At 38.3% G+C, this 27,364-nt stretch overlaps 1 protein-coding gene across 7 annotated transcripts in view; it reads right to left on the bottom strand.

Annotated features, from left to right (window-relative positions):
• Positions 1–27,364, bottom strand: part of SEMA5A (semaphorin 5A) — a 337,450-nt gene that overhangs the window by 55,643 nt on the left and 254,443 nt on the right. For all 7 annotated transcript variants that reach the window (XM_032180765.1, XM_032180761.1, XM_032180768.1 and 4 more), the window contains exons 14-16: positions 23,659–23,840; positions 22,308–22,451; positions 14,037–14,184 (exon numbers count right to left, since the gene is read on the bottom strand). In XM_032180765.1, the coding sequence (XP_032036656.1) occupies positions 14,037–14,184; positions 22,308–22,451; positions 23,659–23,840 (474 nt within the window). The remainder of the gene's footprint in view (positions 1–14,036; positions 14,185–22,307; positions 22,452–23,658; positions 23,841–27,364) is intronic.

Raw genomic sequence — 27,364 nt, 5'->3', positions numbered from 1 at the left:
CCCCAAAAATTAAATTTTATGACCTACAGACAGGTTTTTGATGGATTAATTTCTATAACACAGCATATTTTTTTCTTCACATTGGATCTTAAAATCTGAAGATGTTATACTTCATAGAAAATTGCTGATGTTACATTTCGCTATATGTCTAATATTCCTCTTAGCCCTCCATTGCAGAAGGAGATTATATGCACTGATATTAATTCTTTTTCTAAGTACTTTAAAGTCTCTTTAACAAAATATTCATGCTGCCAAGCTATCTCACACAAGTGCTTCAATATATGAATAGGGATTCTGGATCTGCTTTTCAAGAAGGGATAGGACACACAAATTAACTGCTATTAATACAGAGCTTAGTGAATCTGTAAAGAGGGTTATGTGCTCTTACATGAATGCATATACTGTAATTCTAGTTTTCTAAGCAATAGCCTGAAAATTTTAGAAACTTCTGACTGAATGTCTGCCATGCTTTACATAGAGCGAACATACTTCATATTAAAGCAGGATTATACATCTTGGTTTTATTCATAGAGTAACCACATACAGTCTCTGGACTTCTGATGGGCTATATCATTGAAGGCTGTCCAAAGACATAGCTAAGTCAGGTAAGGCCAAGAGAGCAGGTGAGTTTGTTGCCTAACTCTAATGCTTTTTCTTATAGTTTGTATTGACTGGGATGGGACCAGAATAAGATCAGCTATGGGAAATTATTTTTTTCTTACCAGGAGTTACATTCACACTAGTATTACATTACCAGAACAGCAAAATAGCAGAGCCAAACATTGAACCTACCATGTTGCACGTCTGAGCCTTATACAATGTCCTCACATGAACTAACATACAAATGCCTTTTTATAAAGAATCTTAGAATCAGCCAGTACATTCATAAAATGGTCTTGATGTACAAAAAAAAGGGGTTGCTTGGGAGTAAAGCATCAATCATACAAAAGAGTCTTGTGCTGAGCATGGCAGGTAGGTTGTACCTTTAAAGGTCCCTTCCAAGCCAAACCATTCTGTGATTCTGTGTCAGCTGCGCAGCAGTCTTGTACCTGACCTGGCATCCAGCAATCCAGCCTACACAACAGGCAAAGTATCACAGAATCACAGAACTGTAGGGGTTGGAAGGGACCTTGAAAGATCATCGGGTCCAACCCCCCTGCCAAAGCAGGTTCCTCAGAGCAGGCTGCCCAGGTAGGTGTCCAGACAGGCCATAAATATCTCCAGAGAAGGAGACTCCACAACCTCCTTAGGCAGCCTGTCCCAATGCTCCGTCACCCTCACCGTGAAGAAGTTCTTTCTCATGTCAGTGCAGAACTTCCTGTGCTCTAACTTGCAGCCATTGCCCCTTGTCCTATCCCCACAAACCACTGAGAAGAGGTTGGCTACATCCTTCTGTCCCCCACGCCTCAGATATTTATATACACTGAGGAGATCCCCTCTCAGTCTGCTCTTCTCCAGGCTGAACAGACCCAGGTCTCTCAGCCTTTCTTCATAGAGAAGATGCTCCAGGCCCCATATCATCTTTGTGGCCCTCCGCTGGACTCTTTCCAGGAGATCCCTGTCTTTCCTGTACTGGGGAGCCCAGAACTGGACACAGTACTCCAGGTGAGGCCTGACCAGGGCAGAGTAGAGGGGGAGGATCACCTCCCTTGACCACGCTCCTTTTAATGCACGCCAGGATCCCATTAGCCCTCTTGGCCACAATGGCACAGTGCTGGCTCATGGTCAACCTGTCATCCACCAGGACCCCCAGGTCCTTCTCATCAGAGCTCCTCTCCAGCAGGTTGTCCCCCAGCCTGTACTGATACTTCGGGTTGTTCCTTCCCAGGTGCAGGACTCTACACTTGCTCTTATTAAATCTCATTTGGTTTCTTCCTGCCCATCTCTCCAGCTGGTCCAGGTCTCGCTGAATGGCAGCACAGCCTTCTGGTGTGTCAGCCACTCCTCCCAGTTTTGTGTCATCAGCGTACTTGTTGAGGGCAGACACTATTCCCTCATCAAAGTCGTCAATGAAGATGTTGAACAAGATTGGACCCAGCAACAACCCCTGCGGAACACTGCTAGTCACAGGCCTCCAGCCAGACTCTGCTCCGCCAATCACCACCCTCTGAGCTCGGCCAGTCAGCCAGTTCTCAACCCACCTTGCCATCCACTCATCTATCCCACACTTTCTCAGCTTTGCTAGTAGGATGTCATGGGAGACAGTATCAAAAGCCTTGCTAAAGTCAAGGTAGATGACATCCATCGCTCTCCCCCCATCTACCCAGCTGGTGATGCCATCATAGAAGGCAACGAGGTTGGTCGAGCACGACTTCCCCTTGGTGAATCCATGCTGACCACTCCTCATAACCTTCTTCTCTTCCAATTGCTTGGAGATGGCATCCAGAACAAGCTGCTCCAATACCTTTCCAGGGACAGAGGTGAGACTGACTGGCCTGTAGTTTCCTGGATCCTCCTTCCTGCCCTTCTTGAAGACAGGAGTGACATTGGCTATCCTCCAGTCTTCAGGCACCTCACCCATTCTCCAGGACCTTTCAAAGATGATAGAGAGTGGTTCGGCGATCACATCTGCCAGCTCCCTTGGCACACGCGGATGCATCCCATCGGGACCCATGGATTTGTGTGCGTTGAGCCCACTCAGATGCTCCCAAACCACTCCCAGCTCCACCAGGGAGGAGCCCTCCATTTCCCAGACCCTTTGTCCTATTGCCAGGGGTGAGGAGTCCTAGGGGAGTGTCCTTGAAGCAAAGAAAGCATTCAGTATCTCTGCCTTCTCAGCATCTCCCGTGACCAGGACACCCCCCTCATTCAGCAAGGGACCCACATTGTCCCTAGTCTTCCTCTTGCTGTTTACATACTTGAAAAAAAACCCTTCTTATTATCCTTTATCTCTTTCACAAGCCTCATCTCTAGGTGGTCTTTAGCCTTCCTTGTTGTGTCCCTGCAGGACCTGACAACACATCTATGCTCCTCCCAAGAGGACAGGCCCTTTTTCCACATTTCATAGACCATCCTCTTCCTTTTGATCTTATTAATGAGCTCCTTGCTCATCCACATGGGTTTCCTGCCTCCCTTCCCCGATTTCCTATTCTTCGGGATGCACCGATCCTGAGCATGGAAGAAGTGCTGCTTAAATGTAGCCCAGCCCTCACAAGCACCCTTGCCTTCTAGCAGCCTATCCCATGAGATACTCCCAAGCAAGCCCCGGAAGAGGTCAAAGTTGGCTCTTTGAAAGTCCAGGGTAGCAATCCTGCTTTTAGCCTTACTTCCTTTGCCTAATTCCATCTGGAACTCCACCATCTCATGGTCACTGCATCCCAAGCTGCCCTTCACATCCCTAACAAGGCCATCCCTGTTGGTAAGAATGAGGTCCAGGAGCACCCCCCACACCTTGCTGGCTCCTCCACCACCTGTGTCAGAAAATTGTCCTCAACACATTGTAGGAACAATTTGGACTGCTTGTGCCTGGCCAAGCTGCTTACCCAGCAGATGTCTGCGTAATTGAAGTCCACCATGAGGACCAGCGCTCGTGATCGTGAGGCTACTGGCAACTGCTCGTAGAAGGCCTCATTGACTTCCTCCTCCTGATCTGGAGACCTGTAGTAGACCCCCACCACCATGTCTCCCATACCAGCCCACCCCTTAATTCTTACCCACAAGCTCTCCACTTGGAGCTGGGTACACTCTAATTGCTCCCTCACATAAAGGGCAACCCCACCCCCTCGCTTCCCCATACTGCCATGAGATCTAGGGAGAGATTTACATTTTCCTCTTCCTCTCTATCCAGGAAGGAAATGAGTGGTTCAGGTACTATCCCTGACACAGCCTGTTTCTTAGCAGTACTTGTGCAGCCTCCATGCTGGCATGGTGGAGAAGAAACACCCTGACACCTGCATGGCAGGGTGAATGGAACAAAGAGGTACCAGTGAGGGTAGTCTAAGTTAAGGAACATGATGAAAGCATTGAGGTTCTCCTATTACCGTGTTATTCTGGAGAAATGTTTATAATTTTAAGGGTTAATAGTCAAGCTGTAACTTGCAAGTTTTCTTGTGCATCCCAGAGGGAATCAACAGGGTGTCATGAATTTGTACCAGCTGACAACCTGGCTGACTTTCCATTTGAAATGTCAGTAAATTGCTAGCACAGCTAGCATGTTGACTTTAAATGAATTTCTTTTTCACTTTTCCTTAAGTGGGCTAATTCAAAGCTCAAAGAGATGAAAGTGAGTCTGTGCTTCCTCTGAATGTGATAGCTGAAAACTAAAGGTATAGTCTACAGCTGCTCTTTTCCATTTAGAACATCTCTGGACAAAGCAAACAAGAATTGTATTCTGGGGTTGACCACCTGGACCACTCCCAGTCTGCACAGAGGCTTCACCTAGTTCAAAGGAAAGATAAATCAATGTCTTTATCTTTACAGGGTCAAAAATGCTTCACTGATCTCTCATTTTAGAAATCATCATGAGTTACAAAGCTGAGGATTTTTGTATTGTAAATTGAAAGGGCTGGGCTTATGACTTCAAATTCATTCACCTTTCAGATGTTTCAGTTGATGTTATAAGTATTGTCTTATGAAAAAAAAAATGCTGCCTTGGAATCTGCAGGATTCATCGTTTTACTTTCAGCTTACTACTCAGTCAGAAAAAATATATATACGCTATGTGGTGCTGCTTTCAGTACCATAAAGTGTAGTGAGACTGTGAAACTACATCCTGCCCTTTAAGCTGTACAGGCTAATCACTGTGTATAACAGTAAATATGTTCAGTGCTTATGTGAATTTATATTTTCAGACATGAAGAATGCAATCCCATCTACTGAAATATCTAGGCCTAAATATATTTCAGTATGCTACAATAGACTCAGAATCACAAGACACAAGATACAAAAGGATGAATAAACACAATGAAAATGTATGCTTGCCTTTTTTTAAGGCTTATGAACATGTTTGTCAGGGGCTTTGAGTAACTTACAGCCTTGTATTTGCTGGCTATAGTATTAGTGCAGATATCTTCTAAGCCAACAATTGAATGTGGAAGGGATGAAGGAATCAACCCAGGAGGAAAAAAAATAGTACTTTATTAATTTCATCAGTAAATATTCCCAAATTTATATAAAATGATGCCCCAACCTGATATAATTTGGGTAAGAATAGGGCTTCCTGACACTATTTTCATTGAAAAGCAGAATCCTATCACAGCCTAATAAATTAAAAATTTCTATAACACTGAGAGTAAGTGAAAACAAAAGCTGTTAGATAAACATCATGATTTTGGATAGAGATCCACTCTATCCACTATAATTGCACTCTGATGGCTAAGGGCTGCTGCCAATTAGCTCAGCTAACAAATCAATCTTACACTTTTCAACATTCACTGCAGTAGTGAAGTTATAACAGCAACAGTGCATAATATTTTTTCAGGCTTCAACCATCCCTCAACTTACTAAGGTCAAAAGTCTGAAACAAAACACTGCTTTGTGTTAGCAATCAGGTCTACATGTGAGTACAGTTTCTGGTATAGAGTTTAACGTGTTATTAACTATGTTTGCACGATAGCATTTTAACTACAGGAGTCTAAGGCTAAAAGGAACAAAATAACGAGAGGAGCAGTTAGTTATAAGCTTATTCAATAATAAATTAAAAAGAGGAACACTGGAAATGCCATTCTACATCAGGCATGTTGTCTGGTTATTGGCAAAGGACAGCACAGAAATAAGTGGAATGCTCAAAGCACAGATCAATCAGACTCTTCATATTCAAAAAAAGATTTAAAAGCTTAAAATGTGATTTATCATGCCACCTAAGCTTTAATTTTTTTTTTGGATCTATTATAACTCTACTTCATCCCGATATTCTGCACACTTTGTATAGAGTTGCTGAATATGTTGAATAGTTTTTTTTATTCTTAAGTTTTAAGCCTCAACAATGTCTTGCAACAAGTTGCATCACATAACAATGCCCTGAATAGAATTTAATTCAATTAAGTGGCTTCATATTACTTTAAAATTAAAAATTAACATTGTATATTACAATACAGAGTGCACAGAAATTCCAGTGTTTCCTCTGCAGATCTGTTATTATTTTAAATATTGGTCCTTTGTACACTAGAACCCTGTCTACTCCGACTTATCAGAATCCCAGCCTTTGGCTTTCTCTGAAAATTTCCTAGGGCTATACTCCCTTCTACTACTTTCCTTTAAGAACAGTAAGTGTGGCTACAGAACAGATTTATAGAACAGCTCTATCATGCCTCTGGCATAATTTTCAATGTGATGTGTCATGCACCCTTTTTCCCCATTTTGATTGTAACTGCACAATGCCCTAAGGTTGTTGCTGAGCTACCTGCAGTAAAATTAAGGTGTTTGCATACTTACAAAGACAGCTTTGAGATGGAAAAGATTTATAAAATTTGTAGAGGAAATTGTAACATGATCCAATGACTTCAGTCCTTAATTCAAGGGAATTAGATAAATTCAGCTTCAAAATAAGCTCCACTTTGAAGATAAGTGAAGATAAGCAGTGATGGAGAATTAACCATTACTTGCAACGTGATTTCAACTAGCTTCAGTCTGGGCTGTTGTAGTCAGCCTTTCTAAGATTTTTTATGGGAAACCCTAGACTACCTTTATGTCTTTATTTGAAATACCTTTCTGAAACTTCCTAACTGCTAAAACCAAATCTACATTTTTTCACCGCTACATAACTTTTCTGGCTTTTAGCTAGTATTATAAACAACTTGTGCACCCAACTGCTGTCTTGTACTTCACTGTGCTTCAAAGTGAGAGCAGGAGATTCCTTGAAACTCTATGACTTTGCAATGATGATACAACTCTTTTCACTTATATTACTTCAGCCCTCAGAGACATCTAGCAATAAAACAACCAAATCAACTTCTGCGTTGATGATGCCTCCCAACTTCAGGACACCAGAAAACATAATCCAAATTTTTCTGCCAGTATTACAAAGAAAATTATCATTTTATTTTTTTTCTTAGAACCCAAGTTCTTTCCTTTAGGAAATCTAGAGTAATCTCACAATAATCTCACATATCCTCTTCCATGACAACCCAATAGTACATGTATACCTGGCTGGATACACCCTTCAACTCCTACATCTTCTTGCTAGTATATCACTTCAATGACCATACTTCCTTGTAATACCGTATCACAAATTTAAAGCCATATACTTTGAAGCTGTTTCAATTTGATTGGCAAAAAAAGTCCCTGTAATCTTCTTGAAAAATAATGCAAGGAATGTATCAAGTAGTCTGCTTTAGTAGTATCTTAAGGAATTGATTTCCACTTTCCATTCTGCATCTTAGTTATTTTATACCCTGAAGTTTTTTGGCATTTTGAAAATCAGAGATCAGGTAAAACAGCCCCTCTCCACCTGCATCACTTTCTTCTTTTCCTTTAATTTAGATAAATGTAGATATGAGGCTTGCTATCTTTTTCTCTCTTAAACAAACAAACAAAAAACAACAACAACAGCAGTCTATCATTCCCCCTCCCTCCCAACATATTACTCCAGGACAGAGATTATTTTTTTCCTCCTTCACTCCACATAAAACACAATGTAGAGCTATATGAGTTTCACTCGTACCTCAGGCCTCTGATGTCCTTAAAAATATGCGGTTCATACAACTGTTCCATTACATTTACTATTTATAAATCGGTGCATTTCTATAGCATAGTAATTACTATAACCAGTTGTCATATTTTGAGTTTTAGTCAGGTGCTTCCAGGGATCAAGAAGGATTCTTTTGCATATGCAGATTTTCCATGTACTTTTTTACCTTATTCTTTGCCTTCTTTTTTGGCACCTGAAACTGGTTGCAGCTGGGGTTAGTGGGCTAAGCCAGTCCTCTGAAACTGTACAGGAAATACCAGATGTGCTTCTAGATGGCTATCTGGTGTAACCTGCTCTCATGATTGCTAGATGGAGGATAGGAAGAAACTTTCTCCCAGAACAGACTGGTAGAAACATTGGGAGTTACATATGATGTTCTTTTTTGGTCTTGAATTCCCTCAAAGTACATTTCAGTTGCTGCATATCTTACCGTTACTTGAGTCTCTCTGTTAAAATAACTATTTATTTATTTATGTATACCATTCTCTCTGTTGTCAATTCTGATTTCACAGAAATACTATTTATCAAAGAAAACTACACTACACGTGTAGTTCCATAAGCGACTAGTGAAGCTTGATTTCCTGTAAGTTTATATTTCAAGACTTCAAAATTTTTCCTTCTTTCATTTCCCCTTTCTCATATCTCCTGCCAGGAGAACTTAGCAGTCCTACCACTAAAATTAAAAGACATGCAGTGGCTAGTCACAAACTGCATGTGTGCTAACAATCAAACTCACTGACCAGCAATGGATGCAACCTGGAACAAATAAGGGACTCAGCAGTAACTCTGTCTCTGAAGGTGGAAACTAATTTAAGTTTTTGTCCTCTAATGAATCAGTATTTTTCACGCAACTTGTTGCAATTTCATATTGTTAGGTAAGACAGCTCTCCAGTCAAACCTCATCACAAGGATGTGAATCTGTTAGAACAGGTCCAGAGAAGGCCCGCAAAGATGATCAGAGGGCTGGAGCAACTCTCCTTTGAAGAAAGGCTAAAAGAAGATGGGGCTGTTCAGCCTACAGAAGAGAAGGCTCTGGGGTGACCTTATTGCAACTTTTTGGTACTTAAAGAGGGCTTATAAAGAAGATGGAGAGCAACTCTTTGCTCAGGCAGATAATGACAGGACAAGTGGAAAAGGTTTTAAACTAAAAGAGGGGAGATTTAGATTAGGGCTTAGAAGAAAATTCTTCACTCAAAGGGTGGTGAGGCACTGGAATAGGTTGCTCAGAGAAGCTGTGGATGTCCCATCCCTGGAGGTGTTCAAAGACAGGTTGGATGAGACCCTGGGCAAGCTGATTTAGTGGGTGACATCCCTGTCCATGGCAGAGGGGTTCGAACTAGATGATCTTCAAGGTCCATTCCAACCCAAGCCATTCTATGATTCTATGATCTACAGCATAGGAGCTGCTGAAAACCATAACAAATAGCAAAAGTTGTAACAGGACACTGGTGAACTTGGCATTTTAGGACACAGCATGGAATGTCCTGGATGTACTGAATCATGTCTCCAATCTCTGATCAATAGGACTCCTTACATGAACAGAGGCACTTGGCCTTCACCTGACTTTGTGGAACAAAGCCATTCCCTACACTGAAAGCCCTGGGAAAGCTTATGCATAGTTACCGTAAGATTTGTTTATATGGTATTTTAAATAAGATCTGGGATTCTGAATCCAAAGTACATAATCTGTATCATACATAACAATCAAGAGCAAAGCTCCTGAATGTGAGAATACATATTTAGGGCAACATGTCCAACTAGGTTTGAAAAAGATTTCAAAACAACTATAATTGTTCCATAAAATAAAATATTGCACGTGACTTGGAAGTCCCTGAAAAAGTTTGTTATAGGAACCTCAGAAGAAAACTGAAGTCACTATCAACTGTCGTAGGTTGTAGTGAATTTCTTAATTTGTCCTGAATTAAGGGGAGTTTTGATAGTTTTCCAAGAGACAAAGGTTTATTTTGTAGCTTTACTTTTAAAATTATATACTTCTCAAAAAAGTGAAGTTTCACAATGCTTTATTTTAAGCAAGAAAGCAAACAACTTGCAATTTAGCCCCTTTCTCAAAGTTAAATAAATCAAACAGCAGAATGATTGCTGCGTATGTAATTAAACACTACCTTAACTGCCTCATACTTAGATATATATTCACATCATTTAAATCAGTTTGTATTTCACATTTACTTCGACTATGCATGCCAAGTTGATAACCCACTTAACTGACAAAGTTGAGAGTCACATGTACCACTTTTCAGTATGTCAGCATTTTCTGAAACTATTTCTTGTGACTTTTTAAACCGTTTTAATTACTTGATATTGGTTATAATTGCAGCTACATATACATCATCAGAGGAAGGCAGGCTCTATTTTGCAAAACATTTAAAACATACAAGAAACAACTAATATTCCACGGAGTTTACATTATAGAGAGGGAAAAAAAAAAAAAATTGAAAAGGAAACGAGCATGAAATAGTCAAATGTCATAGAAAAAGTGTAATTTTTTGTACCTCACATTTTCTGTGAGGTACATTTTCTGGTTTTGCAATAGACGATGGAGTATTTTCCCTTAACTTAGAGATCAGGCAGAAACTTAAATAAATAAATAAATAAATAAATAAATATAAACACAATAACAATCTTTTCTGTTCTCTTGTTGCTCAAATGGGCGTTTGGAATTTATTTTGGGATATGACAAATATTTTAAAGGCAGACTGTGTCCTTTCTGATGGACAAAGTATTTCTGCAAACCTTCCATCTTCAAATTCCTTTTCAAAACTTAATGAAAGAGAACATTTCTGATATTTGTTTTTCCAAGACATTTTTTTTTAAACATGTGTCATAGCAGAAACTTTAGAATACAGAATTCCCTGGTTTTCAGCACAATTCTGGAACATTAAAATAATAATTAAAAAATATGAATGCAACACTAGCAACTATTTTTAAGGAACAACAACACAAAATCTGCTCTTCTGTTCTATTTCACAGAAAAATCTAACATGCTTTGTTTTGGTATATGTGAAGTATATACTCTTTACCAGATTTCCATTACAATACTAAAATTAATGCATATGTTAGCATGACTGAAATGAGAATACAAATACAAAATGTATGTTATCCAACTGGAGCCTTGGACTAGAATTCCTATTCTAGGAATAATTCTGAAAATAATTTACTTTTTATTACTGACCCGAGTCAAATTCAACTGAGATTATGCTTCTCAGGGGAAAAGAGCTTTCTGAAGCAAACGTACAATTTACCCAAGTATGCTGTAAAATCTAAAGAGATTTGTCCTCTGAGTCATATTAACTTAGTCCACAGAATTCCACAGTGCTTTCTCTAGCACATGGATCACCTGAATACATTTGAGTAATACCGGTTTTGTCATCCACCTAAGCTTTCAATTACCTGATTTTGGCTGCTCTTAAATTTGGCTGTGACAATCCTCTCACTCATTAGACAATTTCCAGCATTCTGCACTAACTTTGATTAGCATAAAGATCTTGACAGGTCCTTATGGCTCCAGATTTTGACTTCAAACTTCATGTTTTTGACCTTCTGAAGTATCTGTGTTCTAGCTCTCATATATCATAAAAGTTTATGATCTTCTATATTGAGCAAAAATGATTAAATGGTTTTGGTCTTTATTCTCCGGTTATCTATTTTTATGTATTGAGTAAACTTCAGTGAGAGATGCATCTTTAAAATACCATCATGTTTTTATATCTTTGGAATATCTGTATGCATCAAAAGGTTTATTATTATTATTTTATAAGATGCTAAGTTTGCAATAGCTGCATGGAACTCTCTACTAAGTACTGATAAGAAATATCCAATCGTCTTGGTTGAATTCTGCCTTGATTGAATATGAGATACAGCCAAGGAACCAGCAATTGAGAATAAAACAAAACACAAGCAGTAGCCACCTGCTGTGCTGTTATGGACTAACAGCAATACAACAGAGCTAAAAGGGAGGAAATTTGCTGAGTAAAAATTACATAGTAGAAATCATCAGATGGACACAGACAACTGCTGTGGATATGGTAAAAGCAGCAAAATGAGAACAGCTAAAGAGATTAAGATTGGCTGTACTACAGACACACAGGCTGGTCTCAGATTAGTAAACAGAAGAGGTAGGTACTCCCTACCTGATATCTGGTCCCCTGATACTGCTGGCAAACAAGATGAAGACCCTTTCTTAAGAAAACAGTTGCAGTGTTTTTTCTCTCCCAACCCCCCATTGAAAAATTGTTTTAAAGATAAAGAACCACCATAGTTGAAAGTGGTCCCAAGACAGCACTTAGGCCTCCCTACACTTCTGATGCATCAGAAAAAAAAACCAAAAACATTTCAAAATGAAATGAAGTCTAATATTTTTATTTTCTTCTTAAATGGTATGCTCTCCTCAGTCTACGTGCTTCTTTCCTGCTTTTTAAGAATGCAAGTCCTGACTACACAGACAGCAGAATCCAAACCATACAACTGCAGACCTATGGCAACTCAGGTTATTCTAGCATTATGAAAGTTTCCCTGAATTCATCTTTACTGAAGGTAAATAAGAAACTCAGAATGCCTTCTTTTATATTAAAGCTATCTTCTCATGATTAAAAAAAAAAAAAAAAAAAAAAAAAAAAAAGAGAGAACTTGGTATTTTAATTCCCTGAGCCTATTTCAGGTATGCCTTTCATTCACTTGGTGAAAGGCTTATAACATCTTTTACTCCAGATCTGATATCCAGTAGGTAGGGTAGAATACTACCACTTTCATTGCATTTTTTCCTGAGATTATTTAGTTTTCCAAGTGAATAATGAATACCAGCTATACTAGAATACTTGTTTATCCCATCCCATGAAGTCATGAATACTAGGAGATGGGATAAACAGGGATGACTGGGACAGAAACCTTTCACACTATGCTCTTTACTATGCTAGCCATGAAGACTTAACAATAGATCTAGGCCATATGTCTGCTTTTTTTGTGTATCATTGGGGGAAACAAATATTTTGGAAAACTTTGAAAAAGTTATTAGGCTAATTCTTAAAGTTCAGCTGAAAAACAAGAAAAAAAATGTTGGATGCTTTCAATATAATGAAAATGCACTTTACCACCAGGATAAATATTAAGAGAACAAATCCTGGGAAAATACACAAATGCTTAAAATTAAGAAAGGTAACAAATGATCCTTCCTTTAATACTGAATTACTACCAGACTAACAAATAGTCTAGAGATGATGACAAACCTCAGAATTAATTGTTTACTCTCTAAAATGAAGGCATGTAAAGATTGGTTTAATATGTGAAAACAGAAATAAATAAAAATTATTCTGTGTCTAGTATTCTGGAACAAAGCTGAGTGCATATTTCTCAGTGTGCAGCATTAGGCCTAGTCATTAAACTCTACATGGATAAAACAGAACCCACAATTTTCCTTTGAGCTGTGTTCATTTTGGTCACTGGGGAGATTAACAATACCTTCTGTCATTCAGCAACAGAATCTATCTTCTTAGGTTTCAGCCACTTCAAATTTTGCTTTCTACATAATATCCCCTTCCATGACAATCCATCACTAGAATTCAAATTAGCTGTAACATGAAACGGCACCCCAAGGTTCGTCTTCTGATATTCACCTACACTTGCTAAGTCTTTCCTTCAGCTTCTAGTTGTACTGCAACAAAATCCCTTCCTTTGGCTTTGATGGTGTTAACCACTCATCACTATTCACACCGAGCTTATTTTCCTAGTGTACTGCACTGAACTTGTCACCCTGCTCTCTGCATGTCTCTGCTATGTTTCTCTCAAACACTCATACGCTGCTATGTATATACTGCTTCAAGAAAGCAATGTTCCATTTTGATGTGCCCATCCCATGAAACATAATGCTCTGTTTGTTCATATGTAAGAAAAAGCCCCTATATGCTGTTCCCCACACTTCCCTTTGTAAATGAGGTATTCACAATTTATTTAATTCATTCAAAATTGTCCCACAGTAGCTTCAAAAATTGGCAGCTGTTAGGCTACTGAGATGCTAAGATCACTGTGTAATCTGTATTCACTTTTTGTCACATTATTTATTTAGATTTTAAAGCTATCCTTTTCTGTGCTGTACAGGGCCAGAGACACCAGAGACCTGGGCTCATAGCAAGAGTTCCCATGTATTCTGGTGAACAAAATAAAAAAGACCATAAACTTGCCGAAGACACATTGCCCATCTGCACCAACCTTGCCTCAGGAAGCCTATAATCTAGATGACATTATATAAAAACTGATTGATATATATTTCTCCAATAAACTGTGTGAATTTCAACACACACCAGCAATGCAAAGACAAATGTACTCTACTGACTCATGTTAGGGGTACATCACATGGGCACATGCCTATTTGCTGAAGGGCAAGCTGAGAATTACTTACCACACTGCAGCCAGGACAGTCAGGACCATTTTCACATATCCTACGCCGAGCTTGAATCCCTCCTCCACACTGAGCAGTGCAGCGTTCCCATGGACCCCAGCCTGTCCAAAACACATGAGGGGGGCACAACAGATGCTCATTGCAGTACCTGTGAGAAGAGGCAGACAAGGAGCCAAATAATCTGTTTAGTATCGAGACAAAAACTCCTCCAAGTTCTTTATTTGATTATTCCGATAGGTGTTTGTACAAGGAAATATTTTATACAAAGGGCCCTTCTCTTATTCATAAAACATTGAACTAATGGTTATCACACTGTGCAGAGTTTAAGAATTTATTGAAGCATTTGAAGCATTTGTTTGCTTTATTCAGTGCCTTAATACCCTCTATGATACAACTCATGATACAGCCATGCTATTGCACTGTGAGCACATAAGCAAGGCTGACAGCTACTTTCATAATAACAGTTGTGGCTATACATCTGGGGCAGAAATGAGTCAAACAAACAAAAGACAACCATTTAGGCAGGCACTCTTCTATCATTCTCCAGCCAAGCATTGATTAGGAACCATCTCTCTCGTCCTCACAAAGCTTTTTTTCTTTTTTCTTTTTTTTTTTTTTTCATTTTGCTTTCTACAGTGACTCCACTTTTATGGGCAAAATAAAAACTGAAACATTGACTCTAGGCACAGAAAAGTGTATTGTTCTGATAGTGTTACTGCTTTATCTTGTAAGGGGTGTTTTCAGCTATTATAATCTTTGAAGGATTTCCCAGTGGGCTGCAAACTGATTCAGGGTGCTTCCAAGATCTTGAGGGAAACAGGAATATCTAATTACAAAGCCATCATTACTGTTACACGACATTCAGACATTTGGGAAAGTCCCAACTTTTAGTGTTGTGTTTTTTTTTTTTTTTTTTTCTTTTTGACTTTTTGTAAAAACCTAAGGTTCCTGATTTTTAGTGTGCCATCTAGTGACACTGGCTGTAGCATACACCGCTTGGTAAAGCCCCTCTGTGTGGGTTCAAAGGGTTTGGGCTATCAGTAAGCACAACTGGGACTCAAAAAGGGACCACTGTGGTTGCCACTGTATGGCTCTTGTTCCTACTATTTCTGACTGTTTTGAACAAACAATTCCATTTATTACAATACTTCCTCATCTTTTACACCAGTCATCCAAAATCCACTGTCTTCTTGCATTTCTGGCAGGCTTTCATCACTTTGCACTCTCCTGCCATGAAAACTGAACAGTAATTCATTTTCTACACAAAGAGAAACAATGACAGTATAAACTGTTGTTATTTTCAAAAAGAATAACAACATTTCAGAAAGAAAAACAACTTTTTTTTTTCTTTTTCCAGAAATCCCCAAGATCTTCAAGCTTTAATTCTTCATTACCAAAGAATTTGCATGTTCAGAAGTCTGTAAGGAAAAAATGTTGTTTGTGTGATATCTATATATATCACACATATATATATATATGTGTATATATACACACACACACACACACACACATATATATATATATATATATATATATCAGTAGGCTTTTCACATACACTGGAGCCTGTGATTTAAAATTTATCTGTAGGTCTGAGCAACTCCACTGCAATTTAAAAGGTTGGGAGTGGGGTAGCAATATTTAGTGTCGTGTTTCTGTATTGTTAAGTAAACTATTAACGGCTTGTATTGAGCATGTCTGCTGTTCTCCAGCAAACTGAGGGGAAAACAATAAAAAATCAATATTTATGAATCTGCTATCTCTGAATTCTTCTGTGTGTGATTTGAGTAAATGTCTTTTCAACCATAGTTTATGCATAAACTTTTTTTTTTTTTTTTTCTCTTGAATGTTCATTATTTGCAATTCACAGTTCACATTATGCTATCCCTAAAGATGCAGAGGAATGTTCTGGGACTGGATATTCTTCTCAAAAAACTCAAACAGCTGCATGCATATTCTCTGTCACATGCATTCATTTATGGAAATATTTGTGATAGTTGGTCTCTGTGATCATTTGTTGAGAATGTGTACCCAATGAAACTTACATGCAACATCACCATTTATTTATTTAAATGAGTACATATTTTGCATATTTTAATTAGTTTTGAATGGAGATGTGCTAAATTAATTTGGGATACACACATGGGATTAAGCAAGTCTGCCATGAAATTGACAATTACTGATATTCAGCCACGCGAAAAGTGAAACTAAGGGTGGGATTCATCTCACCTTAAAATATAGACACATACTGTGTAGCTCTCTAGAAATGAAGTACTCATCTAAACTTGAGCAACAGCTCATGGAAAGAAAAAATCTTTTTAAAAACATGAATTATGTCACCATAAAGTAAATGTCTAATACAGGTCATACAAATACAGTCCTCGATGTACTGATTCCTCTATAATAACTATAAGAGTTGTGTGAGAGAGAGACATCTAAGATTCCATACAGCCAATTCAAATTTTGTTGATACAACCTACAGAGCTAGAATCATTAATTTGGCACAATTTAGGAATATATAGTAGAATGAAACAAAGTAGTCTGTTCTCCACTGCCTGTGTTGCCTAGAGATCTATAAACTATAGTGGAAGTTCAGCCATCTCACTTGTGCATTAACACTCACATCGTGGACACCTGAAGTCAGGTGTGACAAATCTCATTTAGATGAGATTCCTGACTCTACACAGTGCCTCTTAATGCCATTGTGCTCTATCACCTGCTCTCTCTCTTAAGTGGAAGACAGAATGGAGCCTAGCAATTGACACAGTAAGCACTTCAAAGACTAGCAATTCTGCTAACCAGCAATGTTTAAAGTTACAGTTGAAACTACAAGATGAAACTGGAAAAAACAAACAAACAAACAAACAAACGACAACAACATGAAAACAAACAAACAAACAAAAACTAAAATTCACATGCAACTACTGCTTTCAAATCAGGGGAAAAAATATGACAAAACCGATTGCTGATTTTTATTTTTTTTCAGAAAAGGAATAAAAATCACAGTGTACAAGTGGAATCTGATTTTCATTTCAGTCAGACAACCTCTAAAAACGTCAGGTATGTTTTCAAAATTAGATACATCCCTGCAATTGATCTTTGAGTGCTGTGCTACAGCAAGGGGCTTTGAGCCAAGTTTCATTATATTGATTCTTGGCTGCATTTCAAGTCATTCAGTAACCCTTTTTCCCTTTTGCCCTTTCTTCCCCTCTTAATTTTGTTCTCAGGACCCAAAGGGCTAACATTTTACAGTAATTCAACAAAACACGCAATATAAGAAACTTGAATCTGTGAAACCACTGCCCTCTCCCCTAATCCCATCTCTAGCTGTGATGAGGTCAGATAGAAGAACAGCCTAGCGAAATGTGGGTTTTGTACAGTGACCTTTCCCATTTTCCCTTACAGTGAGCCCAAGTTCAAATGCCCTAATAAAGGAATTGTCATACTGGGGAAAAGGAAAACATCCTCTATCCAGACATGTCCAGAACCACTAGTTCTTAGAGTAATTTGTAAGTTTTACTCCAGGCAATTAGGGTACAACTGGAATTTATTTCAGCAATTTATTTCAGTGTTATAAAAAGACAAAGTATTTGACTTTAGTCAAATTAGTGTTGTCATGCAGCACTGAGTACAACACATTAACTGCATGACAGTTACAAATGTGTCTTTTTCACTCTGCACAGAGATTCTGTTTAAACACATAACACTTAATTTTGAACAATATTATGTTAATATGCATTTAAGAAAAACAAACTAACCTTAATCACTGTCCACCTATTCCCATGTAATACTGTTGTGTGCTGGGTATTCATGGTTACCAGCTGCTAACTTACTGGGAAGCACAGACTGTGCTGAGGTTGATGGGAATGCTGGATTCCTTTAATTGAAGGCAGACATGTGACGCACACACATGCCTTTCTGGAAAGAGATTGCTGCATCAACAGAAATCCCCACTCAGGAGACTCTGGAAGGTGGCTGGGGTTGTGGCATGTGCTCTCAGGAATTTCTGTGGAAGAGGAGGGAACAGACAAAGCGAGGAGCATGGGAGCACACACTTCCCGTCAGGAAGGGTAGTCGTGGGAGTAGGGGCAAGTCCAAGGACTCTTGGTGTTTGATCTTCTCTGCTGAAGGAGACCGAGCTCGTTTGTTCTGCTCAGAAGCAAACAGGGCTACACAGATGGGATGTTTGGCTCTCAGTGCTTCCTCCTTCTCATGGAAACAAGTCCAAGCGTTCTGAATCTTCTGAGGATTGTGTACAAAGTAAATGTGACAATATCTACTGCTTCCTACATTGTACTCCTGAAAATTCCCAGTGTTTTCAATGGTTTACTCCTTAACTGCAGCCAATTCATGCAGCTAATTCTGATTTGCTCTGCTCTTTTTTCTTCCTTTTTCCCTTTGTAATAGAAGAGGAATACACTTCCTAGAAGCAAGGGATTTTCATTCTAATGTACCTCAGTTTTGCACCAATAGGAGGGAGACCAGTGGACTTAACAAGGCTGTACTACTACATCTTCCTCAGCAAGGAGAGGAAAAGCATTTTCATTCAGTGACAGAACAGTGACATGCAATGTCAAGACAGGGCAATACAGACTCTATAAAGTCAAACCTGTAGAGTTTTCCCAGCAGCTTCAGTGAATATTCCACACACAGGGGAAAGAAAACAAAAGAAAACAAAAGAAAAAAAAAAAAAGAAAGAAGAAGAAGGAAAAGGAAAAGGAAAAGGAAAAGGAAAAGGAAAAGGAAAAGGAAAAGGAAAAGGAAAAGGAAAAGGAAAAGGAAAAGGAAAAGGGAGGAAGAGGAAGAGGAAGAGGAAGAGGAAGAGAAAAAGACCAGATTTTTGTAAGCCCCTAGTGAATTCATCAGGTTGTTTTCCATCTCGAGCATTAATTACAATATTATTTTATCTGATTAGCAAATTCTGTTAAAATCCTATTTTTATTCCCTCTCCATATTCTGTCTAAGCACACATCAGCTGTATTTTTGACCTATTTCTACAAGGCAAATTGACTTTGTAATCCAAGTCTTTGCTGCTATCTCTCAAATGTTTTCCATCCCCCCATCCTTTAGCACTAGAGCATGCAACTGCCTAACCTATCTGCAAAACTTTAAATTGGTAAATATTTCCACTGACTTCAAGGGAATGACCAGCAAGCACAGATCTACTTGATGCATTAGACATTGCAGGATCACAGATTTCATGAGGTAAAACAAACATAGCCTAGCCAAACATTTACTCCTTAACGCATGAAAAATATTCTCAAACTGAATATTCATTCACATCTGTAGGAGAATTAACCTCAGCAATAAGCTGTCTTTTTGTGTTTATTTTTATGTAATTATGCACTGGATTTCTACTGGAAACAGTGTTTGTTTAAAAGCTGTTCCAAAACTTGGCACAATGTTGATTGTGGAAACTGAATCCCTTAATTAATCTCCTAAACGTGTGAAGGTGACATGAATGTGTACTTTTGTAAAGACAAAAGCACACAGTGTGTAAACCACCTAATATTAATTTTTAGTAAAACTATACAGATATTCACCTTACTTATGGGCTGGGCCACTAAGAAAGTAAAATGTTAGGCTATTTATAAACATTCATTAATTTCCACGAGAAAATCTGAGACGCTGCTTATTGGCACTCTGTAGGCAAAGACATTTCTTATAAAGTACTGCAAGTGGACTACTTGCTGAGTCTGCCTAAATGTATTGGGCCCAGTTCTTAAGTACACAGTGTCCACCTGACACAGATGTAACTCCGCTGGCACTGAACGGAAACAGTGAATTAATACTACTACAAATACTGGTACTCCATTGCCCTCAGCTCAGAACTCTCCACAAGCTGTTAGAGCCCTGAGGGCACTCGAAAAGCTTTAATGGAGGCAACCAACCTCACCCATGGGCCCAGGAGCTCTATTTAAGGTCAGCCAGGGATCTTCAAGACTGTAGTTTGGATTCCCACTGGGATCTCAGGCTGTCTCATCAACACAGTATCACCTAGACCCAGATGCTTGGTTGAATCCGGCCATGATCTGCAGGCTTGCTCTGCTCCCTTGCTGTGGGTGGTGGATGAGCCCTGCCTGGCAAGTTTCGTAGGACTCCACTTTTTACAGCTCTGAAAAGATCCAAGTTCTTTGCCTGACACTGACAAAATCCTGGGAAATACTGTTCCTCTAGAAAAGCTGCTTTACAAATGGTGTAACAAAATGTCCTAACCTACCACACCTTCTTGAAATAAAATACATATTATCCTTCCAAAAGCATCAGCACACTAAAGTTTTGTGGAAAGCCTAAACACAATCAGGGTAGAGGTATGAAAATTAGCTGTGAGCAAGCTAGTGAATGAGAGGCATGTTGATAAGGCAATGCAGGCCTGGTGGGAGTGGAGGCTGTTTCATGGAGAAAGTAAACAGCTACAGAGGAACTGGGAGAGAAAAAAAGGTATCCTGCAGTAAATTTACTGGCACATAATCCCAGACTGCTGCTGAAATGGACAAAAGAGGGATAGTACAAGTAACTTGCGGTCTACAAAAGCAGAGCAACTTAAGCTTTCTGTTTACTCAGAACAACTGTGTACCAAAATCCAATCCTTCTAAGTAAGTATTTCAACTCATTGTAAATATCACTTTCCATTTTGTATATGCTTTTTCAGTGCATCCGTTGTTTTAATACTGGACATTTTCTCTTATAATCAGATAAGTATTTCTCACAGCTTTCTGTGTTTCTCTGAAACTCCTTATTGGACTATTCTATGCTAAAATAAAGATGAACAATGACTGCTAACATTCATAGTCCATCACCAAAAAGTCTATTCAAACTAAACTCTTTTCTTCTATATCCAGTCTTATTGTATCTTGCCCTGGACTGACCTCTCAGTTCAAGAAAATCAATAACTGTTATTCATGCTAGGACAGAGCTATGTGGCAGCAGATATAATTCTACATTTGGTGAACAGTTTTTTGATTGGGCAAACTATTTTCAGAAAGCAATTTCTGAAATATCAAAATGCACTTCCTCTGTGATGAAATGGTAAATATTAATGGCTCTGAAACAGCAAGTGTTCACATATTCTACGATACCAATCCATTACATTTAGAGTTAGAGAAGCCAGATCCCTTATTTTCTGTCAATACATAAATGTGTGATGAAAATTCCCTTCCCTGGAATCTCTTCATCTGAGGAAATGCCAGAGCTGTTGCTTAATTAAATCCCCCATTGAAACTCACCATAAAGGTTACCAAATCTTACTTTGATCTGACAGCACTGTAGGACAAAAGCATCCCTTCTCCTTTGGTTATGTGGAAGTACTTTACAGAAGCACTGAAGTAAACTGCAAGTATATATTGACAGGAAATATATCCACACCCATCTCTTGTAATGGATGTCTACAGTAATCCAAATTCTTACACCAGCACCAGTCTTCTGCTATTAACTTTTTGGCATGCCTCAGGAAACAAGATAATAAACCAATCTAAGAGCTGTAGTGGATCTGAATATATTCTAGTTTGATCTAAATAAATGTTTAATTTCTATTAAAGTTCCTATCACATAAATAACATATTAAAGACTTTTGGGTATGTGTATGAAAAAATCAGAGGTCTGAATTTTAGATTCTGAGATAATGACAAAATGCTCAGTCTGGTACAAAACATTAGATGTTGAAATCAATATTTAAGCTGACTTGATCTTCTCAGGGGCTAATATACATACAAATAATTTAAAAAACAACAAAAACAACAACAAAAATACTGAAACCTTGCTAAAAGATATTTGACTCCACGTGTATTATATCTATCAAATATAAAACAAAGCCCTTGAAACTTCTCTAGACGTTATATAGATGCTTAATTCATTTAAGGCAGAAAAAACGAACTCACGGTATCAGTAACATAGTGCTGTGACCTTACTATATTTTGCTCTGAATTCCAGGTCTTGAGCCCAGGCGACTTACAATTCAAACACTGCAATCAATTTTCCAGGAGAATCAATTTTCAGGGTCTCAAGGGACAACAGCACATGACTTCAGCACAATTCTCTGGCACTACTAGGAGCTCAGCTGGCTTGGAAGGGATGCAGCTGAAGTGAAAGATGAAAGAACTGCTGCAGCCCCACAACCTTGCTAATGGGAATACTGCTATTGTGCAGCAGTGGATTTAAAGAGAGAGTGGAAGAAAATGGAATGAAAGAAAAACCAGGTAGGTAAAAGAGAAAATATCCTGTGGAATACAGCTGAGCAGAAGAAATAAAATAGATAATAGAGAAAAGATAACTCACCTCTCCTCGCGATTCTGTCCCACACAGACACGTCCTCCATGTCGAGGGGTTGGATTGCTGCAGGAACGCTGACGAACTTGAAAGCCTATTCCACAAGTGGTACTACAAGGTGACCAAGAAGTCCATGGTGTCCAGCCTCCATTTCTGGTAGAATAAAAAGCTCAGGCTCTGTCATCTGTTATACATAGCGAATGGCTGATTAGGTGTGACTGACAGCAAAATCTGACCCATTAACATTTCTGTAGAAATCATTAATACTTCACTGTGTTCCATTTCTTAAAGAATACTGAACTAAAATAAAAGTGCTCTGATCCTTCCATATTCCTTGCATTGTAAACTGCTGCAAGGACCCCATTACACAAGAAGTAAATAAAGTCCAAAGACATGAAGCTACTTAGTTGCTTTCAGTCACTTTATTCTGGGTAAACTTGATTTGCGAACTTTTGTACCAAAGTTCTGAAGATAACTTTTAATTACATATTTGTCCAATTATTATTTGCGGGTCTCTTTTTTTTTTTTCTTTTTTCAGAGACATCTGAACATCAAGTTTTGCTACCTATTTGTGATTAAAGGAAAAAAAATCAAAATGCATTAGATCACAGTTTCAACAGTATACTCTGATAAGTCACAAATACCTTATAATACCTTATTTGTGACTTATCAGAAGAGTTAACCCTGTATTTGCAAACTTCGTGAAGGCACTTGTACCTCCCTAGTATACACTAGAACATACACTAGAAAAAATGTACTTGAGATCAAGCATCTTGAAAAGAATTTAATATTCTGCCCAAAGCAACAACAACAACAAACCAAAAAAAAAAAAAAAGAGAGAGAGAGAGAGAGAAACTTTTGCAGTTCTCAGAACTATCTGATGGTTAAGCGTACAGTTTTTGTATTCGTAGAAGAAAAACAGAAATCAAGAAAAATAAAACTCAACAATAGTGAGCTCCTGAGGTTTCACTAGTTTTATGACTCACAGAACTCAAAGAACTGAGAAAAATATCATAATTTGGATATTACCTAACATTTATTTATGTTTTTCTCTCTAACATTTTGTTAAAACTAACAGAGGACAGTATAATTTGGTACACTGCATTTAGAAGCACTATTTGCCATTTGGTACACTGCATTTAAAATCACTATTTGCTATTCCCTCCCACAATGTTTGAGAGAGAATTTCCAATGCCTCATTTGCTGTGGCCATCACTATGGACTGTTTCGTGTACATAACAGGATCAGTGGATTGTGGATGAGATTTCAAATGATGCAAATTATGTTTGTTTGTTTTTTATGATTAAGTTAAAAATTTAAAACCATAAGCAATAGAACCTGAATTTATTTTTTTTTTTACCTGGAACAGTTGGCAATTTCCATGGTTGGTCCTTCACACAGCCACCCTCCACACTGAGGAGCTGGACTGTCACACACACGCGTCCTGCAGAGGCAGGATCCAACACTGGTACCATCTGTGTGGCTGCAAGGTTTCCACTGTGACCACGTCCCAAAATGTCCATCCACTGTCAGATTCCTCGTCTAGAAATAAACAACACAGAAAGGCCTACCTGAGGCCTGATAGTTGCTTCATACTATTCCTTAATTCTGCAGTATTATCTTCCAGACAGTACACTACACTTGTTGCAATTGCTACAGCTGTAGGATTCCCACCATCTCCGGATAATCTGGGTCACTGGATGCCACTACTATAGCAAAAACAATAATTACAACCATTGCCCTTCACAACCATACTCAACCTACAGTTATTCAATAAGAAGTGTATTTTACTTCCTCCGTTATCCTCTAATGACAGCAATGCCTATTTCCTAAAATTTGCCTGTGATTAGCAACTTGGACACTTATTATAAAATAGTATGTGCAAGAACGTCTGTGGAAACATACGTCTGATAGTACCATTTCAAAATAGTGAAATGTGGTTTTACATTTGACTATATCTAAACTGTAGAATCATAGATTATCCCAAGTTGGAAGAGGCCCATCAAGGCCAACTCCTGGCTCCACACAGCGTCACCCAAAAATCAGACCCTATGTCTGAGAGCATTGTCCAAACACTTCTTGAACTCCGGCAGGCTCAGTGCAGTGACCACTGCCCTCGGCAGCCTGTCCTAGTGCCTGACCACCCTCTGGGTGCAGAACTTTTCCCTAACCCCCAGCCTGACCCTCCCCTGTCCCAGCTCCATGCCATCCCCTCGGGTCCTGTTGCTGTCCCCAGAGAGCAGAGCTCAGCACCTGCCCCTCCACTCCCCTCGTGAGGGAGCTGCAGGCTGCCATAAGGTCTCCCCTCAGCCTGCTCTGCTTAGGGCTGAACAAATGGAGTTATATTGGCCTCTCCCCATATGTCTTGCCCTCATCATCTTTGTAGCCCTTCGTTAGGTATTCTCTAATAGTTTTACATCTTTTCTATAATGTGGCATCCAAAACTGCACACAATACTCAAGCTGAGGATGTACCAGTGCAGAGTGGGAACCCTAGAAGCAATTATATTCATGTACCGTTAAAACAAAACAAAACAAAACAAAACAAAACAAAACAAAACATTTTTAAAAAGCATAAGTAGCACCTCGCACCTAACCCTACATGATTAGCCAGTTTGCTCTCGCTAAAGTCATTTCTCAACACCTTTGGTTGGGAGGGTCAGACTGTTTTCACCTTGATGGGAATGATTCCATCATGCAGCCATAACACATTAGTAAGAAGTCTTTACTGTTCAACTTAAACTAAATGTGTTAGCTCAAATCACATCAGGCTTTATTGCTACGAGAACTTTTAAACACAATTGGGCTGGACATGGATAATCCATCTCCATTAACAAATATTAATGTTTGTACTATTAATTCAATTTAGCAAGGTGTTAATCTTGATTATCTGTTACCATAAATTGAAATGATGGCAACTACATCACTTCAATGCTAACAATTGCCAGGTTTGATTGCCACATTTTAGCTTTCAGTCAAAAAGAAGTACTACCAACTGAAGACTAAATAGAATTGAAAGCAATTCTTAGATAAAAATAAGTATGTAGTCATGCATATTTTATCAAATGTGTGAGAACATAATTCTGTAACATTTGCTTATATATTGAAATAGGAACTATATTTGCAGAATTCTTATGAATATTCTGAAATGGTGTCTCCCTTTGCTGTTTTTAGTATTGTTTCATTTTAACAGTGGTAAGGGAAGTACACATTTCACTAATAATTAGAAGACACAAGATTCAATTACAGCACAAGACATGTTTCCACTGCCACATTGGGTGCTGGCTGATTCTTTCCACTGTGGTGAAGGTTCCTTAATTTCACTATTCATTACATTTCTTGTGATTTATTATTCACAGATATAGCTTCTTCACAGAACAACAATGTGTACATTTTGCCAGCTACAACATATATAACTCATCATTTCAAAATTCCGCTGACACTATTTTTTTTCTTGAAAATAACTCATTGATCTGTGCTCACACATACTATAAGCTGTTATTTTTCATAAGACAATAGGAAATAAGTACTTCTTTTTAAATGACAAGTAAACACATTCCTCTTACACTGCTACTCTAAGAAATATATAGTCTGTAAACCAGAAATGGTATGTTCCCAACACAATTAATATAAAAGATGTGAAAATATCTTTCTTGTTTTCTATTCCTATGCTGTACCAAAACATGTTTATTGTTACACCAACAATTATACACTAAACCTGCAGTTGTCTTTAGTTATTATAATTTATATCAAATGGCAGCGAAAGCATTTATAAAACACGGGTGAAAGCTTGATCTCAGAAGCAAATATGGCTGGGAGGTTTCTCTTTCCTGATTTTTTTTCCCTATTCCTGCAAAGATCATCCCACTGTAGTCTCTGCTGTTACCTACAATTTCCCTGTTCTCCCTATGCATATCTCCTTTTCACAAGTAAAATCAAACAATTTTGTAATAGGACTATAGGAAAGCAAACTGTACTGACCATGGGTTTTTTAACCCTCACCAGAATTCGTTCAAGACCACTGCCCATTAACCTTTCACAATCTGACATGCCTTGAGTGCAAAGTCATGGTCAAAGAGACAATATAGCTGTATTTTCCTGACATGGCTGCATTCTGCTTTCCCTCTATACCTTCCTGTTTTTGCTACCCTTTCCTTTTTTTTTTTTTTTTTTTTTTTTTTTTTTCTGTAGCTGCCTAAATCCCTTCTTTATTTCTTTTCCTTCTTTCCTCTTTCCTTCCTTCCTTCCTTCCTTATTTCCCCCAAATATTCAAACATTTTATTTTATTTTATTTTATTTTATTTTATTTTATTTTATTTTATTTTATTTTATTTTTTGTTTGTAAAAGCTCTCTGATGATGCCACTATTTTTAGTGATGGATTGCAAGTGTTATCACTGGAAAATATTTTGTCAAAACTATTAACAAGATCTTTCATTACTATAAAAAGTATTAGATGAGTAATAGTGATATCTGACCAACTGGAAGAAGCTCAAAGCAGATATGTGTGCCATAACATTAATTACTATCTGTATTCACTCACAGTTGGTGTACTCATGCCAGAAATACCCACTTGAGAATTATAAATCAAAGTAAGATAACTACAATAACTGTATTTGTCACAAACGATTTTCAAAGTTCAGAGACACAGTAGCACAGATACCCAGCTATCTCTCTAAGACCCTTTACTGCTCCACCATGAAATGCCAATAAATGTTCAGGCACATGAATAATTCCCTAGAAAATAACTTCTCAAGTATTACTGGTCACACTTAATTTTGTGCCAAACTAGACTACAAACAGGCCACAACTGATGTGAATTTGTAAGAAATTGGTCATGCATTCATCTAACAAATTTTCTATGGTGTTAAAAAAGATCAGTGCACATTTACTAACAGTAGAGATTTTAGAACCACTTGGAAACAAAGCAGGGAGGTTAAAAAAGTTTCTAATATTTTGTTCTGTTCTGCCTTCAACATTTTTCACATTGTTTCCCACAGCATTTTCCTGGAGAAACTGGCTGCTCAAAACTTGGACAGGTTTACGCTTCATGGGGTTAAAAGCTGCC

The sequence above is a fragment of the Aythya fuligula genome, chromosome 2, assembly GCF_009819795.1.
Source record: "Aythya fuligula isolate bAytFul2 chromosome 2, bAytFul2.pri, whole genome shotgun sequence".
Taxonomy (NCBI): Eukaryota; Metazoa; Chordata; class Aves; order Anseriformes; family Anatidae; genus Aythya; species Aythya fuligula.
Note: the sequence above shows the minus strand (reverse complement) of the source record. Positions and strands in the feature narration are given on the sequence as shown.